A 19,206-nucleotide genomic window follows, 5' to 3' on the forward strand; every position below is an offset into this window, starting at 1 on the left:
CCCGTATGATTAGGGATGTCAAGAGTCGGATTCGGGTCAGATTAGGATGGGAAAAAGATAAAACCAAATCGGATCTGACCTAATGGAATTTGGAGTCAGATGGAAAACGTTAAAACCGAATCCAGATCCGACTAGCTTAAAACCCGATATTTACATTTAAGCGGGTTCGAGTTTTAGTCGGATTCGGGTTTCAATGAAAATCTCAATACCAAACCCAAATCCAATTTCTATTCTGATTTGGATTTGGCTACCGAATCCGACTAATCAGATTCGGATTTGAATCGGGATCGGATGTCAGATTACATCCGACCCGTTGACATCCCTACGTATGATTTAAAGGTCAACCCCATTATCAGAGTCTGCTATATGAGGAATCTTGCTCTTTTTAATGGGTCAATTGGGTAAAGCGAGTCATCTTGAAATTAATATTATCACTGTCCACTTGAGATCCAAGAAGCCCTACGTTGAAATGTTGACAGAAATGACTAATGAATGTCAATTGTGGGCCCACGTATTTGTTGGGTGTGCCTTGTGGATTTGAAACTCTTCTTTGTCTGCCCAAACCCAAGTTGACTGCATCAAAATAGTAACTTGTACTAAAAATCCACAAGATAAAAAGAATATAAAACTTGTAATGTCAGTAGTTGGCAAGAATTAAGTGTTTCAACTATCAAGGAAACGGCCCAAAATAGTGGGATGGGGGCCTTGGCTGATAGACGTGCAGTTAAGGTTAGATTCTCATGGCTTATCGTTTTAGGTTTGGATATGGACAATATTAGATCCAACCATCGTTTTAGGTTTGGATATGGGCAGCCGATTAGTTGGATGAGTAGATTTAGTATGCTTTCCTTCAAAAAAAAAAAAAGGAAAGATATGGTATGCAAAACCACAAAACGCGAGAAACATTTATGAAAGAGGCCTGTTTTATCACCTGTAAGGTTGTAACCGGTTCGGGGCAGACTCCATTCTGAATCGGGTTTCTCAGACCTGATCCAATCTAATTCAGTGGTTCGGGTTTGGGTACAGTTAGAAATTGTGGACCCATATGTGTTAATGGGTTTGGGTATATCGGGTCAGGTACAATCAGGATGGGTCTTTAATAAACCCATTTTGATTTGGGTCGGGCTCAGGTCTGAGTATGGCTGAAATGAGTAGACACATATTCATCAAGGATGGTGGGGTATTGATCTGCGAGGCTGCAAGGCAAGGTAAAAAGGAAAACGATGGTGATTGTGACAATCGAGAAACGGGTGGCTCATTGACCTTCGTTTATGGAATGAAAATTCTCCATCTTCTGCTTCTCTGCCTTCCCGTACACGCCCACAAATCCTCTCCTCCCTGAGAGGGAGAGAGAGATGGGTGGAGGAAGTTAAAGTTGGTTACTCTAGCGGACCATGATCGCTGGTCTTCCAAAATGCCTTGGTGGAGAGCCAGCACGAGGGGTCGCTCTTCTTCCTCCCATTCTGTACGGTCTCCTGCTCCTTCCTCTTCCTCTGCTTCTTTCCCCATATCACCAAGCCACAGACGCAGCTCCAAGGACGACAGACTCTCCATACCCAATCAAAAGCAACCGGCTAGAAGGCTAACCAGGCAGCGGAAACTCCGGTACCTTACCGACCTCGAAGTCGGCGTACACTCGCCGGTTTCCGATTCACGATCGCCCACCAACTTCGATGTGTCTTCGCTGGACAGAGCCCTTCCGTTGCCGGAATTCGGCGGGTTCTTTCTGACGGACTCCGATGGCGCCTCCCCATTGGGTTCTGGTTGCCGTCCTCTTCCTTCACCTGGAGAAGCAGATGGAACCCTTCATCGCACCTCTGCCTCTGAATTTGATTTTGAAATTGGCAGGTAATTTTTTCATCCGATTTTGATCAATCTGTTTTGAGCTCGTTTTTTCTATGGTTTCTGTAGTTGAATCCCATTTGTTGGTAGTGCTTAGTTCTTTCTTCTTTTTGGCAATTTTCTTCTTTTCTTTTTGAATTCTTGCCTTTAGAGTCTCTATTTTAAATACCCGATTAAGATATTTTTTTTGTTCTTTGTAGCATGAGAAATACATTTATGAGGAGGTAATTTTCATTTACATCATTCACAAGACATTGAATTTGGATCTCTTAGATGAGATCGCTTACATGATGCATTGCAGAAAAGGAAACATTTCCGAGATGGAAGTACTAAATTTATAGACACGGTGGTAAAAGTTTCTTGACCATATAACAAACTCTAGGCAGGTGTGTACGATCATAACAAAAATTTTCATTCTTTTTAGGAAAAAAAACTCTAGCAAGGTTAGCTTGACCTTTTGAAGAAAAAGATTTTTAAAAATAACTCACCTTCTTTTACGAAATTTGTGGGAAAATAGAAAGATGGGGCTCGCTCGTCGGTACAAGGTTCAATCATTCCTGACGCTTTTACCAAGAGTAATTGAACCAATGATCAAATTTATGTCTTTGCTTTGCTCAAATTTGCCTAAGAATTTATTCTAAATCCTAAATGCACATGGAATTATGCTTGTGCTATGAATTTTCAGAAAATGTTAATTTTGAAAATATGGTGCATGCTTTGGAAAATTGCTTTGATTTAAAATGCTTTGAAAATACTTCAAGATTGAATTTCCAAGTGATTTCGAAATTTATTTGAAAATATACTTTGAAAAATCATTTGCAAATATCTTAAGATTGATTTGAAATGATTCTGAAATTAAGAATTGAAATTATTAGTGAAATTGAATCTGAATTTGAGATTTAAAGTTAAAATTGAAATTGAAATTATTTTAAAATTAAATTTGAATTGAATTTGAAAATTGAAAATTGAAAATTGAAAATTGAAAATTGAAAATTGAAAATTGAAAATTGAAAATTGAAAATTGAAAATTGAAAATTGAAAATTGAAAATTGAAAATTGAAATTGAAATTGAAATTGAAATTGAAATTGAAATTGAAATTGAAATTGAAATTGAAATTGAAATTGAAATTAAACTTGAAATCAAAATTAGAATTTAAAATTGAATTTGAATCTAAAATAGAAATTGAGATTGAAATTGAGCTTTGGATTTGAAAATTTGAAATTGAAATTTGAAATTTGAAATTTGAAATTGAATTTTGAATTTGAAAATTGAAATTGAACTTTGAATTTGAAAATTAGAATTTAAAATCGAACTTTGAATTCGAAAATTGAATTTGAAAATTGAAGTTGGAACTTTGAATTTAAAAATTAAAATTTGAATTTGAATTTGAAAATTGAAATTGTTTTGAAAATGTTTGAAAATTCATTTAGAATAATCTTGAAAATAACTTTGAAATTATCTTGAGAATATTTAGAGAAATGATTTGAAATTATTTAAAAAATAACTTGAAAAATGCTTTGAAATATTTTCGAAAATAACTTGGAAATTATTTTGAAAAATATTAAAAAAATAACTTTGAAAATATTTTGAAAATGACTTGAAATAAAAATAAAAATGATTTGAAATAAACATGAAAATAATTTGAAATAAAATTTAAATAAACTTAAAAATATTTTGAAAACGAATTGAAATAAACGAAAATCACTTGGATATTCATCTTGAAATAGAAGATATTTTGAAAATTCAGATTTTTGAAAAATGAAATGATGCAATTCTATCCTAAATGATGAATGCATTATTTTGTAAAAGTTTTGAAATTTATTCAAAATTTCATTTTAAAAGAGAGTTTTGTGCCTTTATAGAATTTAAACAAGATTCATTTTTCATATATTCATAACCAATGCCACAAATATACTTTGAATCAACCTTTAAATGAATTCTAATAAAGGAAGAAAATGAATTAATTTTAAAATATAATAATTTTTTAAAATGACCTAAGAGTGTAGGTCGAATCTTCCTTAATAAAGAATAATAATTATAACTATTATTCATATTTTGACTATAGCTATAAATATAAAATTTATTTAGTTTTATTATCCTTTATTAAAGTGGAGCACGTGTGATTCATGTTTCATCACGGTGTAATTGAAATAAAAATAAAAAATGAAATAAATTATTCATAAAAAATGAAATTAAACTATATGTGCATTCATTCCTAAACTAAGCATAAAGTAAAACTCTTATTAATTTTTCAATTATAACTCTTGAACTAATACATCAATTGATGAAATAACAAAAATAAAAGGAAAATTCCTACAAAATTAGAAAACTTGTTAGAAATAAATGTAGGTTTTTTATGGATTTTCCTTCTATTATTGAAAAATTGAAGAAAATAGCTAAAATTAGCCTTTTGTGCCCCAAAATTAAAGAAAAATTAAACAAAATAAATGCAAATGATGCATGACTTTGCAAAACATTTGAAAATGATGTTTTGGAGTTCAAATTTAGGAAATTGAGTTTTGAAATATGTGAATTCACTTTAAAATTTGAATTTAAAATGAATTTAACCTTGAAATTGAAAATTTAATAAAGTAGTCATTGAAAATAAAGGCAAATGAACTCCAAAACTTGTTAAAATGAAGCTAAGGCGTTCTAAGTTGATGAAAAACATTTTTAATATGTGAAATATATGAATTAGATTTAAAAATTAGATTTTAAAATGTTAAAATACCTAATTTAACTTTATTTTAACAAAGAAAATGTTTTTCATAAAATCGGTTTTGAAAAATGCAATAAATGAAAGATAAAATGACCATAGAAATTTATGAAAATTTATATGGAGACTCTTAACAACCTTAGGAACACTCTAAAACTGAAAAATGCAAGAAAATATTGGATAAAAACCCAAATTAGAGCTTGTTATCCAATTACAATAGGAATTTACAGAATCAAGATTTATAAGCAGACCTGTCAGAGAATTTCGGATGAATGAAGGTCCAAAACAACTCAAATCATACTTAAAATGAATCCATGGATTTAGAACACATCATAGAAACATCTCCTTTTTACAAATCATTAAAATCATTTCTGAATCTTGAGATATGACTAAAACATTAGAACATTAATTTTAGAAACAGGATATAGAATTTTAGCAGATAGGTTTCTATAATTTGGGTGTTTTAGAGGCTAAAGCAACTAAAATTCTAACAAATTTATGAAAAATGCTGCTTAACACAATAAAAAAACAACTCCAATTTACATAAATAGAAAATCAATCCTGGTTTGAAAATGGTGACTTCGGGAAGTCACTGTTCCATCTCAGGAAATGGACCTGTTACAAAACTTCCGGTTTTTAGCAGAATTAAAATAGAAAATGAGTATAAAAGTTTATAAAATTTAACATGGATAATTTAGACAAAAAAAAAATCCTTTTTACAGATTTTTAAAATGATTTTTCATTAGAGAGAGCTAATCTAAATAAAATGAGATATCTAAATAAAATGAGATAAGATCTAGGTAATGTTTATTGAGGCAAAATGATAGGTTTCTGATTTTTTACTAGAATCAGATATGAAATTTTTACAAAAATTGATAAAAATTTGCAGTGGTAAACTAGACATGTAGAGAAAAAATATATATTTTACAGATCTAGAAAATGATCGCCCATTAGGGAGATCTGATTCAAACAAGTTGGTCTAAAACCTGTGCAAAGCCGGACAAAGAAAAAAGACAGGTTTCTGGTTTTTTATCCGAATGCAATATGAATAGGCATTGAAAATTTATGAAAATCGTCATGCATAAGCTAAATATTCTAAGGAAGAAATTCTTTTTTACAGATCTGGAAAATAATCTTCCATTAGGGACATATGAATGCAACAAGTCGATCTTGGGTCTGAGTAACGCCTGTGATTGCAAACAGATAGAGTTTCGACTTAAAATAAAAAAGAAATACAAATAGACTATAGAAATTGTTGAAATTTTGCAGGGATAAACTATACATGCAGATGAAAAAATACTTTTTTACATATTTAAAAATTGATCTCCCATTAGGGAGATATAACTCTGACAAAATAGACTAAAAACTAAGCCGTTAAAATCATACAGTATAATAGGGTTATGTTTTATGATCAAAATCAGGTATGAAATAACCATAGAAATTGATAAAAATTGAAATGAAAAAACTAGATTTAATTCCGAAGACATCACTTTTTACGGATCGGAGAGATCATCTCTGGTTATGGAGAAATCGCTTTGGCAAGTCGGGCCTGATTCAAGGACAATCCGAATGGTCCAGAATAACAGGTCCCGAATCTCGATTTTTTAAGTGGGTCAAACGACCTCAGAATGAAATGAATTTTGGTGGAGATCCCAAAAACACATGAAGAAAGATACAGTAAAAAAATCAGATTAAAATAACATCTAATTATATGCAAATTAATGAATCTAAAAACGATCTAGAATTGAAAATGTCATCTAAACATGATTGAATGGTATAGAACCTCATTAAGATATTGATCAAATGATCAAGAATGAGATCTATCATTTCAGATCATGGATGATGATGAAATTGATGCAAAAACAAAATTAAAATATCTAAAATTAAAATTGAAAGCATTGGGGCATAAATTGAAATTGATTGAGCCAATTGAATATGAGATTTGATTTATAAAAGATCAAATCTCATAATTCTAATGACTTTTGATAAAAATACAAATTACAAAATGTAAATCAAGTAAAGAAGAATTGAAATTAGGGAAGAAGAGGCATACCTTACTTCAAGAGGGCTGGAGTTTCCTCTAAATTGGTGCCAACTCCAAGAGGGGAAGAAGATAAGAAGGAGAGAGAGAGAGAGAGGGAGAAAGAGATAATTCCAACTTTCAAGAGAATTCTCTCAATTTCTCAATTTCTCAAAATAGACCCCCGGATCTATTTATAGTTTGAGTGGGGCACTTTGGGAATGAAAAATTAGATATTTTATGTAGAATAGGGCTGAGGTAGCACACAAGCCCCCCCCCCCTATGGGCTATGGCCACAAATATGAATTTTATTTGGTTTTATTATCCTTTATTAGAGTGGTGCACCTGTCATTCATGTTTCATCATGGTGTAATTGAAATAAAAATAAAAAAAATGAAATAAATTATTCATGAAAATTGAAATTAAACTATATGCTCATTCATTCCTAAACTAAGCATAAAGTAAAACTCTCATTAATTATTCAATTACAACCCTTGAATTAATACATCAATTGATGAAATAATAAAAATAAAAGAGAAATTCCTGCAAAATTAGCAAACTTATTAAAAATAAATATAGGCTTTTTATGGATTTTCCTTCAATTATTGGAAAAATTGAGGAAAATAGCCAAGATTAGCCTTTTATGCCCCAAAATTAAAGAAAAATTAAACAAAATAAATGCAAATGATGTATGACTTTGCAAAACATTTGAAAATGATGTTTTGGAGTTCAAATTTTCAAAATTGATTTTTGAAATATATGAATTCACTTTAAAATTTAAATTTAAAATGAACTTAACCTTGAAATTAAAGATTTTATAAAGTTGACAATGAAAATTATTGAAAATAAAGAAAAATTAACTCCAAAACTTGTTAAAATGAAGCTAAGGCATTCTAAGTTGATGAAAAACATTTTCAATTTGTGAAATATATGAATTATATTTGAAAATTAGATTTTAAAATGTTAAAATACCTAATTTGACTTTATTTTAACAAAGAAAATGCTTTTCATAAAATTGGTTTTAAAAAATGCAATGAATGAAAGGTCAAATGACTATAGAAATTTATGAAAATTGATATGGATACTTTTAACAACCTTAGAAACACTCTAGAATTGAAAAACGCAAGAAACGATTGGATAAAAACCCGAATTAGGGTTTTTTATCCAATTAAAACATGAATTTGCAGAATCAAGATTTATAAGCAGACTTGTCAAAGCATTTCGGATGAATGAAGGTCTAAAACAACTCAAATCATGCTTAAAATGAATCCATGGATTCAAAACACATCAGATAAACATTTTCTTTTTACAGATCATTAAAATCATTTCTGAATCTTGAGATATGACTAAAACATCAGAACATTAATTTTAGAAATAGGATATAGAATTTTAGCATATAGGTTTCTGTAATTTGGGTGTTTTAGAGGCTAAACCAACTCAATTTCTCCAAAATTTGTGGAAAAAGTTGCTTAACACAATCAGAAAATAACTCTAATTTACAGAAATGGAAAATCAATCTTGGTTTGAAAATGGTGACTTCGAGAAGTCATTGTTCTATCTCAGGAAATAGACTTGTTACAGAACTTCTGGTTTTTAACATAATTAAAATAGTAAATGAGCATCAAAATTTATGAAATTTAACATGGATAACCTAGACACAAAATGGAAGAAAACCTTTTTTATAGATTTTGAAAATGAATTTTCATTAGAGAGATCTAATCTAAACAAAATGAGATAAGATCTAGGTAATGCTTAATGAGACAAAATGATAAGGTTCTGATTTTCATCTAGAATCAGATATACAATTTTCACAGAAATTGATTAAAATTTGCAGAGGTAAACTAGACATGCATAAGAGAAAAATCTATTTTACAGATCTAGAAAATGATCTCCCATTAGGGAGATCTGATACAAGCAAGTTGATCTAAAACCTGTGCAAAGCTTGACAAAGAAAAATGATAGGTTTCTGGTTTTTTATCCGAATGCAATATGAAAAGGCAATGAAAATTTATGAAATATGACATGAATAAGCTGGACATTCTAAAGAAGAAATTCCTTTTTATAGATATGGAAAATGATCTCCCATTGGGAAGATATGAATGCAACAAGTCGATTCTGTGTCTAAGCAATGCCTGTGACTGTAAACAGACACGGTTTCAACTTAAAATATAAAAGAAACAGAAATCGACCATATAAATTGCTGAACTTTTACAGGGATAAACTATACATGAAAATAAAAAAAATCTTTTTACAAATCTAAAAAACGATCTTCCATTAGGGAGATATGACTTTGACAAAATGGACTAAAAATGAAGCCATTAAAATGACACAGTATAATAGGGTTATGCTTTCCGATCAAAATAAGGTATGAAATGACAATATAAATTGATACAAATTGGCATGGACAAACTAGATTCAATGCCAAAGACGCAACTTTTTACGGATCAAAGAGATCATCTCCAGTTAGGGAGAAATCACTCTGCAAGTCGAGCCTAATTTAGGGACAATCCGAACGGTCCAGAATAATAGGTCCCGAATCTTGATTTTTTAAGTAGGTCAAACGACCTCAGAATGTAATGAATTTTGGTGAAGATCTCGAAAACACATGAAGGAAGATGTAGTAAAAACATTAGATTAAAATGGCATCTAATTATATGCGAATTGATGAATCTAAAATCGGTTCAGAATTAAAAATGTCATCTAAACATAATTGAATGGAATAGAACCTCATTAATGAATTGATCAAATAATCAAGAATGAGATCTATCATTTCAGATCATGGATGATGATGAAAATGATGCAAAAATAAAATTAAAATATCTAAAAGTAAAATTGAAAGCATTGGGGCATAAATTGAAATTGATTTGGCCAATTGAATATGAGATTTGATCTATAGAAGATCAAATCTCATAATTCTAATGGCTTTTGATAAAAATAAAAATTAAAAAATGTAAATCAAGTAAAGAAGAATTGAAATTAGGAAAAAAGAGGCCTATCTTACTTCATGAGGGCTGGAGTTTTCTCTAAGTTGGAGCAAACTCCAAGAGGGGAAGAAGATGAGAAGGAGAAAGAGAGAATTCCAACTTTCAAGAGAATTCTCTCAATTTCTCAAGTTATCGAAATAGACCCCCTAAGGGGTCTATTTATAGTTTGAGTGAGGGGTACTTTGGGAATGAAAAATTAGATATTTTATGTAGAATAGGGCTGAGGTGGCACACAAGGCCCCCCCCATGTGGGCATTTTCAAAAAGTTCACATGGGCAATGTGGGTATTTGGCTAAAAAAGTGGACATGTGGTACCCTTTTCAAGGGTGTGCACATGTGGGTTTTTAAAAGTAAAGGGAGAGGTTTAAAATTAAGTGAAAATGAGGTTTTTAAAGCTAAAGCAAAGGTTTAAAATGAAAATCCATTTTAAAATTTGAAAAATGCCAAATGGTGCCCCCTTTATAAAAGAGATTTTTTTTCTTTTTGATTTAAAAAAACTAAAAATGAAAGGTTTGAAGAATAAAAGTGAAATATAGGATGAAAATGAAGGAGAATTTTGAAAATAAAAAAGTAATGGATCTCAATTGAATATAAGATCCATTTCATTTTTTTTGAAATCCAAATTGAATTTGAAACTGGATCCAGGTTAAATTTTAAAAGTTTTTGCAAAAACATGGAATTTGGATTTGAAATTAAAAGATTATTTTCAAAATTAGGATAAAAATTTGATTTTGAATTTAGATCTGGATCCATTTTGATATTTAAAATCCAGATGGAGTTAAAAATTGGATCCAAATTGATTTTTGAAAGTTTTTCTCAAAACATTAGATTTGAATTTTGAAATGCAAGGACTTGGTTTTGAAAATTGGATAGAAATTGGGTTTTGAATCTAAATCTGCATCCATTTTAGTTTTTGAAATCCAAATCAAAGTTTAAAAGTAGAACCAACTTTGAAATATCAAATTTTGAAAGAAGGAGAATACTTGATTTATTTTGAAATTTTGAAATTAAATTTTGAAAGGGATCTGGATCCGAGGTTTTGAAAAAGATTGGATCTGAATCTCGATGAAAGATAAAAATGAAGAAAATAGATCCAATGATGATTGGATCCTAGATCTAATCAAAAAATAGAAAATCTAAGCCTGAAAGTAGAAAATGGACATTAGATCCATTATCCGATTTGAAATATGGATTGGATCTCGGATATTGATAGAATATCAGATAAAAAAATCAATCCGAGTTCGAATTTGGGACTTGTCCCAGTTTAAAAATTGGTAGAAACGATGTTCTAAAGAAATTTTTATTTTTAAGTTTTTGCCTTGCAAGGGTAGAAACATGATACTGGACTTGTTTAAACTAATTTAAATTGGATAGGATCAAAATGAACTAAATCAGAAGTTAGTTATACTCAAGTGAACTAAATTCAGAGCTTAAACACTAGCTCAACTAACTGAAGTTAACTCAATTTGGACTGAATTGAGCTCAAACGAGCTGAAATGAGCTAAAATGAATGTTCAAGAATGCAGAAAGTGATTTTGAACTGGAACTGGACCGTTCAAACTTTTGATGAACTCATATTAGACTCATGGGGATGGGATCTATTGGGTTTAACTGACTCGGGGATAGTTTGGTTAAAATTTGAGCTAAAAATGAGCTCATTTTGCCTGAAATGAACTAAATTTAGCTAGAATGAACTGACATAGCTCATCGTGAGCTTATGAGAGCTAAAAATGACTGACATTCTGACTCTTTTGAACTTAAGATGAGTTTGGTTAAATTGATGAAGGGCTAAGGGTGACTCAGGGGCAAAATGATAATTTCATTGATAAAAACGAGGGTAGACTGGAGTAAACCTAGGGGTGAGACTCGACACTTGCATCTGTAAATGAGGTTGTCCAGAATGGACCTGAAAATTTTGAAGTGTTTACAGTGTGCGTGACTTTCTTTGTCAGTGAAGATTTTCCTTTCGAGGCCTTCTTTCTGGTTTTCTCTTTTTGTCCTCTTGAGACACATAGCTTAGTAAGCACTGGTGGTTGGGTAAGATGCACAGATAGCCCCTTTTAGTCTTTTCTTTTGCTAATGGATGGATCCTTAGTCTTCTTTGTAGGTAAGGAAAAAAAAAAGATTACTCGACTCTGTGCCTTGTCTTTTGTTGATTTATGTATGACGCATCTGGTGATAGTTATGTACGACTCATGTCAGCTAGAAGTGCAGATCGCGCATTTGGCTCTAAATGTTTCTCCTTGTGGCATGGTTTGGAGCATAAAAGACAATCACTGGACGCCATATTGCCCAAAAGAAAGTTATTTGCACAATTGTAATGTTTATGGGGGAAGAAAATGTATGTCATTCTGTTATTTTAATGATCCATAGACGCTAATTTACCAACTCATGAACCTTTCAAACTTGGAAAATCGGAGGTTATTTTTTGCTTCTAGCATTTGTTTGCTTTTTATTTTTTTCTAATTTTCTCTTAACTGCTGATCTTTTGTTTTCCCTTTTCCTTGTATCTCCTCCTTTGGGATCACATCATCTCGTGAATGCTATGTTTGTTTTCTGCTCTAGCTTTAACAGAAGAGTAGCATTGTACATTAAGCTTTCAATTTATCTGGTTGCCATGTCTGTTCACATTTGCTAAAAAGGATAATCACTTGGGTGTTAAATGTCCGAACTTGCCATTGTGGTTCATAGTTTTTGTTGTACTTTTCCAAATGATTCAGTGAATGATACAGTTCATGTGACATTCTTATTGCAAATATTGAGGGTATTGTTTGTTTTCCCAGAGGAAAAAAAAGAAAAAGAAAAATATGATCAAATGATCCATCTCATATTTCACTGGATTTGCCATTAAAAAGATAACAATGCATGTCATGCGATGGTTAGTTGTTGAAGAACTTGGTCTTGGATCACCAACTGTGACTGAGACTGCGAGATGACTTGGTCGGTTGGGTTAATATCAGAAAACAAATAATAGGAAAACACTAAAGCAGATAAATTCAACCAACTTTATATAATAAATGAACAAAGTTCATAAAGTGTTGCGTATAAGCTCAAACAAGAGATTTGAGTTCAAATTTCTAAATTCACAAGTTCAATGCCGAATTCATCTATGAAGAAATAATCACTGCATTATAATTCGTTTAAAAAAAAGGATAAGAGGAGAAAAAGAAAAAAGAAAAGAAAATAATCTAGAGAATGGGGACAAAGAAAGGTGAAAAAAGGGTCCACTTAATCATCATCAAATCAGCAATGCTATTTATATTGAAAACAAAAGTAAATTGATGAGAGACGTTAAATTTAGATGGCTGGAAAGAATGAGATAAAGATGAAAAAAAAAATAGTTGATGGAAAATCATAAACCCCTTCTTCATTTAAAAAAAATGAGAGAGACATTTAATTTTTGTTTGCTTGTTAAGATTACACTTATTTTCTTATAGCAGTTAAGTCTTAACATCCTTTATTCATGATTTCGTTGTGTCATGACTTATGATTTGAGTGAATCAAATGAGTCTTCATCAGTAGGCCGAGTTTGGTACAAGTTGAGACACAGGTTGACTCGCTGGCTTTGCCAACCATGGCCCTTACCTTGTCATCTTATCGATCTTATGTTGAGTGTACTGGGCTGGTACATCATGTTCAACACTCTATTCACAGGGTTGACAATGTCAACAGGCCAGATGCTACTGCAGAAACTGCTCCTACTAGTGGCTTGTCAAACCCCAAGCTAAGTCCTCCAAGATTAAGTACCGGAGATTTTCTTCCATCTTCTTATGAATGTTCTGAAGGACATCAAGTTTGGTCTTCTCAGGAAAATCAGTTCCCATCTCAAGATCTATTTACTAGCCTTCCCCCTCAAGCTTTACCAGGAAGAGTTTTACCCAGTCTAGATGGCTCTCCCCTTCATAGCCCTGCAAGGAAAGTTTCTCTCTTGAACTCCAAAAATCAAAATGGATCAGCTTCTTCAGTGAACCCAAAGATGACTCCAGAGAGCTTCTCAGTGAGACACGAGGTTAGCAACACTATGGTTGTGCATCCACTACCTCTTCCACCTAGAGCTGCAGCATCTCGTCCATCATCTTTTTCCCATCAACCAGGTGTAGTTCCAAACCTCTCATCAAGGGCCTGGCAAAAGAAACAGCTTATTGGAAGCGGTTCATATGGGAGAGTTTATCTTGCTTTAAACAGGTGTGCGTGTGTGTGTGTGTGTGTGCACTTCTTTCTTGTGTTGATCTGTGTAGCAACATGTTTTTCATTTGACAGTCAAACTGGTGCAACTTGTGCAATGAAAGAAGTGATTCTAATTCCAGATGAACCCAACGGCGCTGAATGCATAAAACAATTGCAACAGGTTAATGTTTTCTCTCAATTATAGACCTGAAAATATTGTACTCTAGGATCATGAATGTCTGTTTCCATAATGTTTTGATGAGGATACCATACAAGTGGGCTTGCCCATAAGAACCATATTTTTGTGACGTTGTGCCTTAGGTGGTTGATTGCTGACATTCTTGTTTATGTACTTGTATCTGATGTAGTTTATTTTTTTATTGCTATGAAAGTAGAGATTTATCCTGATTACCTATGTTGATGGCTTATTAATTTCTTCTGGGTTTTGTGTTCAGTAAATAGCCATGATATTTGTCTAGAAATCATTTTTTTATTACTTTGAACCTTTTGTTCTCTGGATTTATAGAGCATGCTCTATGTCACATGGACATGGCCATGGCCATGGGCACAGGGAGACAGCCATTTTTTGAAGTTTCCAATATGACTAATATATAAGAGAATATGGAATGAGTGTCAAAATGGAGTATCCATAGGACATAGGGCATGATTATTGAAAATTGAGAAGATATGGATGCTGGTCACAAACTTTGATCAGCTGCATTAATCCGTTCTGAACTAGTTACATGAACATGAACAGTCAAATGTTGCCACTGTTTGCTGGATTTGCAATAATTTCATCAGTTGAAGTAGGTAAATTTATCTCCTATGGTGCATGGGCCCATTCTGTACTATTAGATGTTTATTCAATGTGTATCAGTAATTCTACCTTCTTTATTCTCTTGATGTATCATAATCAGTAGTTGCCACATGTACATATGTTTAGTAAGCAGCTGTTATTAATCATTGCTTGCTTATTTTTTATGCTCAATCATTATCTTTGTATTTGTGCATGTTGGGTTTACATTGAAAATCAATACTGTGGAGAATGGTGACAAAAGTACTTTAAACAGAGTTGGATCCTTATCTCTTACTGCTTTTGTGTTTCACACAATTGTTCTGTTCTTTCTTCTAGTTGATTTTGACCAATGTTTTATTCTTTTAGATAACTTTATACTTACTTATTTCATCCGATTTCTTCGGTTCGAGATGTAACCAACCCTTGGTTTCTGACCACCTGGGTTGACTTTATTCACTTGTTTAGTTTACCATTTGTTCATTAAGTTTTACAGAAGTCTTTTAAAATAGAAAACCAGTGATTACCATTTGATCGGTTCTGCACATGTCTATCAGGGAAATGAATCAACTTCTCCACAAGGAGTTGATTCGATGGAGATTTAAAGAACTAGGAGAAAGGAAGACCAATCAGTCTAAGCAGAAGGCAGTGAATGATGTAGAAGGATCTGACTGATCTAAGGTTTAACTTACACTGGAAAATGAAAGAGATTCAAATTACAAGGCCAAACCCATATAGATCTTATAGGCTTAGTGAATAAGATGATGATAAATATTTGAAGTGCTTGATCTTAGCACACCCATGTCCAACCCAGGAAAATAAAAAGTTGACTTTGGATGTGATGATCATTTTCTGCTAATTTCCCAAACTCCCAAAACTCTTTTCTGGAAGCTTTGTTCTTGTTATGTGAAACATTTGGGCTGCCTCCTCATTCCTAAATGCTGTGCCTCATGTAAAAGATGCTGCCTTTCAACTTAGTGAAAATTTGCATTTCAGATGAAATATACTAAAAGTGATCCAAATTCATCTGAATATCATAAGTTGCTGAATAGATGGGCTCTGCAAATTTGGTGGTGTTCTTCGTGGCTACACAAATGAGACCACAAATGAATCTGTTATACTTCCTTCCCTGAAAGTTGGTGTGAATCTCAAGTTTTCACTGACATAAACTTGTAGTTCTCTACAGGCATTGACTTTGTTGGCATCTCCTTTAAGAAAAATATTTCTGCTTTTGTTCTGAGTTCTGACTAATGACAGGATGCTCATTGCAGGAAATAAAAGCTCTTAGCCAATTTAAACATCAAAATATTGTGCAGTATTATGGAAGTGAAATAGTGAGTTGCGTGCAATCTCTTTTCATCTTCTTGTTTTGAACTTTTGATATTTTTGACTTGTGTTATTCCATGGAGGCACAAAATAACAGTTCACTGCTTTTCATGTATAGGTTGATGATTGCTTCTACATATATTTAGAGTTTGTGACTCGTGGTTCAATAATAAAAGTGATTCAAGAGTGGGATGGGCACCTTCCAGAACAAGTTGTTCGCAGTTTTACCCACCACATACTTGCCGGTTTGGCATACTTGCATAGAAGAAATATTGTTCACAGGTGCTTTCATCAGTCTTCTTAAGCTGAATCAGATGAACTTTATTCCTCAGGTTCTAACTTTATTGATTTATAGAGTGAAGTTGATCTAGTTGAGGTAGTAGCATTTCCCAGAAGTGGTCTTTTCAATGGTTGGACTTTTTTCTATTTCTTCTACTGTGCTGTTTTATACATCGGCCGTAACTAACTTTAGCAAGACTGATTGAATGACTATACTCTACACTGTAAAGGCACATTCAAATATATATTTGAGAATCAAAATAACAGTCTTATGCTTAAATGTCTCAATTTGCAATTTTAGATAACGTCAACAGCAGAATTGTGAAAGATAATCATATAATGGGCTATCCTTTACATGGAACTCTGGTTGAAGCTTTTCCACTCTTCAGAAGTGTTAACTGCTTTTCTAAGTCATGTCTGGTCTCATTATTAATTTCCCTTGCAATAGGAATGAAGGCATGCGAAAATGATTTTTAAACCAAAGCTAAGCTGAAGGCTTGCATGATGAGCTTCTGTTTGAGGTTGTCACCCATTCTAAAAGGATACCTTTTATCAAACATCACTATTTCTTTTGTTGGTGCATATGTTGTATCTTGGAGGGATGAGGTTGCAACCTTAGCACAATAGAGATCTGGTAGAAAGTTCTTAAATTGATTCCATGTTAATTTGGGCTGATCATCCTAAAGGATACATTATTATCTCAAATTTTTCTACCTGTAAGTATGAGAACAATAACATACAATGAAGGGGTAGATAACAGAAGTCCTTTGGTGGCTACTTTACAATATACAACTCTCCCCTCAAACTCTAGTTGCTTCAAGAGGATGTCACTTGAGATGACTGATGATACGAGAAGTATCTGGAGTACCATGGTGGTTTAGGACGTTATATAGACAGCTAAGTGATGGTTGGAGAAAGTAACAGTGCACGATCGAAGTTTCATCATACTTTGGTCTCTCCCTGTGCATGATTAAGACTTATCATGTTTGACCTCTCCTTATTCTCTGTATTCTATGCAATATGAGCAATTGTTTCATCATTACAGGAAAAGAAGTGCAGAAGGCAAGTAAACCTCAAGATGTGATGGTGGCCTAAACCAAAACATTCCATCTTTCCATTTAGACATAGTGTAAAGTGAGGTTAATACAACATTAGAAGGATAGTGTAAGGTGAGGTTAATACAACATTAGATGGATTCCTGTAACGCTATTCTCTTACTGGTCTCCTTTTACTGCAGTTAAGATCCAATTCTTTTGTTCTAAGGTGAGATTGTCCTATCTTCTTCCATCTAAAATTCTAATAAAACCTAATGTCTTTCACTGGAGCTTTAGGAATTTTCCAACTTTTTTTCTTTTCTCATGTAACGGATAGATTTTTTTACATATGCTGATAAATGAATAATTCTCAGTCTGAACATTAGAATGAGTTGTAACAGGTAGAAGTAATCTCCCATCCATTTTTGTCTTAGTTAAATATCAATTGTTTGATAATTCCAGAAACAAAACCATGTGATGTGCTATCAGCGAAACAGGTGAAAGGAGCATTCATGACAAGGAGGCCTTGGACCTGATATAAAGTTGAATCATTAGGAAGTTTTCTCCAAACTTACACAATAGGCTAATACCAATCCAAACTTAGCTCTGACACCAATTTTCAAATTAGGACAAAGTTTTGGCTGGAATATCAAACCAGAGTTTTATATTATCACAAGTACTTGTTTCAATTTGACTGTTTTGTCTTGTGCACTGTTGCAATTGTCACTTATACTTATTTATGACCTCTTATGTAGCTTTACTTGTCTAATAAAAGTATATGGTGATTCTTAGTTAGTTCTAAATAACCTGGTCTTACTGTCAAGCTGGAATAGTCACAAACAATCAAATTTCAAATGCAGTGTAGATTTTTTGTCTTTTTTCTTGTTTCCCCTGTGGAGCTCCATGTTTAGTGACATTGTGTGATAGACCTGTTTTTATGCATAACTATGTAATCATATCGGCACCTTTTGATAGGACTTCACTTAAACATCGTAGCTACATTCATCCAAAGAATTTGTGAGTTCTGATTACATATAAAACATGTCCTATTTTGTCTTATAATTGCTCCTTTGTAGGGACATCAAAGGGGCAAACCTACTCGTGAACACTGATGGTGTTGTTAAGCTTGCAGACTTTGGGATGGCAAAGCATGTGAGTTTCTTTTGTTTCTGTGGGGATAGAATGTCTTTAGATATAGCACTTAATTTGAAACAGTGCCAGATTTTATCCTTTTATTTTCTATTTCATGTGGGATTGATGAGTCTTTCATTTTTTATAGTTTGGTTTCTTCCACTTATTTTAAGTCAGGGCTGTTGTACAAACTTCATGTCCAGACGAGAATGTTAGAGTGAATGCTTGTCTTTAAATATTTATGGACCTACGTTTGTTTTGTCCACTCACTCCTTTAAGTTTGCTGCTCTTTTCCAGTTGAATGGGAAGGCTTCACCACTTTCGCTGAAGGGATCTCCGTATTGGATGGCTCCAGAGGTAGAATTCTTATCCAACCTCCTTGTGACTCCATATAGAGGATTTTCCAACATTGTTCATCTCTTTCCCAGGTTTTAATGCAGAAAGAAACTGGACACGACCTTGCTGTTGATATTTGGAGTTTGGGTTGTACCGTCATTGAGATGATGACAGGGAAACCTCCTTGGGGTGATTTGCCTGGGGTGAGCTCATGCAGCAATATGTCTATGCTCGATTCTGTGGAATTAGTGCATTATCCATCATTTAGATTAAGTAAAAATTGACAAACTTAGTTCATCACTGCTATAATTGTGTTGGAATTTCTAGTGCTATAGTCACAATTTTTTCTTGCTGTTACTTTTTATCATGTGCCATTAACAAGCCTTTGAGTCTAACTCAAGCTACTAGGTGTTAATGCAGTTCTCCTTCCATATTGAAGCTTGTTTTCAGTTTTATTCTGCTATCTGTGACAAAGTATAACTGGCTGTTTTGTGCATTGCAGCCTTGAATTATTGCTTTAGGCTTATTGTTACCATCTATTGTTCTAGGGTGAAGATACTATTTTTGGGAGTGGATG

At 32.8% G+C, this 19,206-nt stretch overlaps 1 protein-coding gene across 6 annotated transcripts in view; it reads left to right on the plus strand.

Annotated features, from left to right (window-relative positions):
- The first annotated feature begins 1,299 nt into the window (after positions 1 to 1,299).
- LOC149841840 (mitogen-activated protein kinase kinase kinase 5-like) overlaps positions 1,300 to 19,206 on the plus strand; it is a 53,696-nt gene continuing 35,789 nt past the window's right edge. For 4 of the 6 annotated variants that reach the window (XR_016430733.1, XM_089998727.1, XM_089998724.1 and 1 more), the window contains exons 1-8: positions 1,300 to 1,848; positions 13,218 to 13,748; positions 13,824 to 13,911; positions 15,795 to 15,857; positions 15,968 to 16,131; positions 18,239 to 18,314; positions 18,591 to 18,650; positions 18,722 to 18,832. Coding sequence is in view for 5 of the 6 variants with exons in the window: in XM_089998727.1 (XP_089854853.1) it covers positions 1,415 to 1,848; positions 13,218 to 13,748; positions 13,824 to 13,911; positions 15,795 to 15,857; positions 15,968 to 16,131; positions 18,239 to 18,314; positions 18,591 to 18,650; positions 18,722 to 18,832 (1,527 nt within the window). In the remaining variant the exon portion in view is untranslated. The remainder of the gene's footprint in view (positions 1,849 to 13,217; positions 13,749 to 13,823; positions 13,912 to 15,794; positions 15,858 to 15,967; positions 16,132 to 18,238; positions 18,315 to 18,590; positions 18,651 to 18,721; positions 18,833 to 19,206) is intronic. The other 2 variants (XM_089998725.1, XM_089998729.1) reach the window with 2 other exon arrangements.

The sequence above is a fragment of the Nuphar pumila genome, chromosome 3, assembly GCF_984573655.1.
Source record: "Nuphar pumila chromosome 3, dmNupPumi1.hap1.1, whole genome shotgun sequence".
Taxonomy (NCBI): Eukaryota; Viridiplantae; Streptophyta; class Magnoliopsida; order Nymphaeales; family Nymphaeaceae; genus Nuphar; species Nuphar pumila.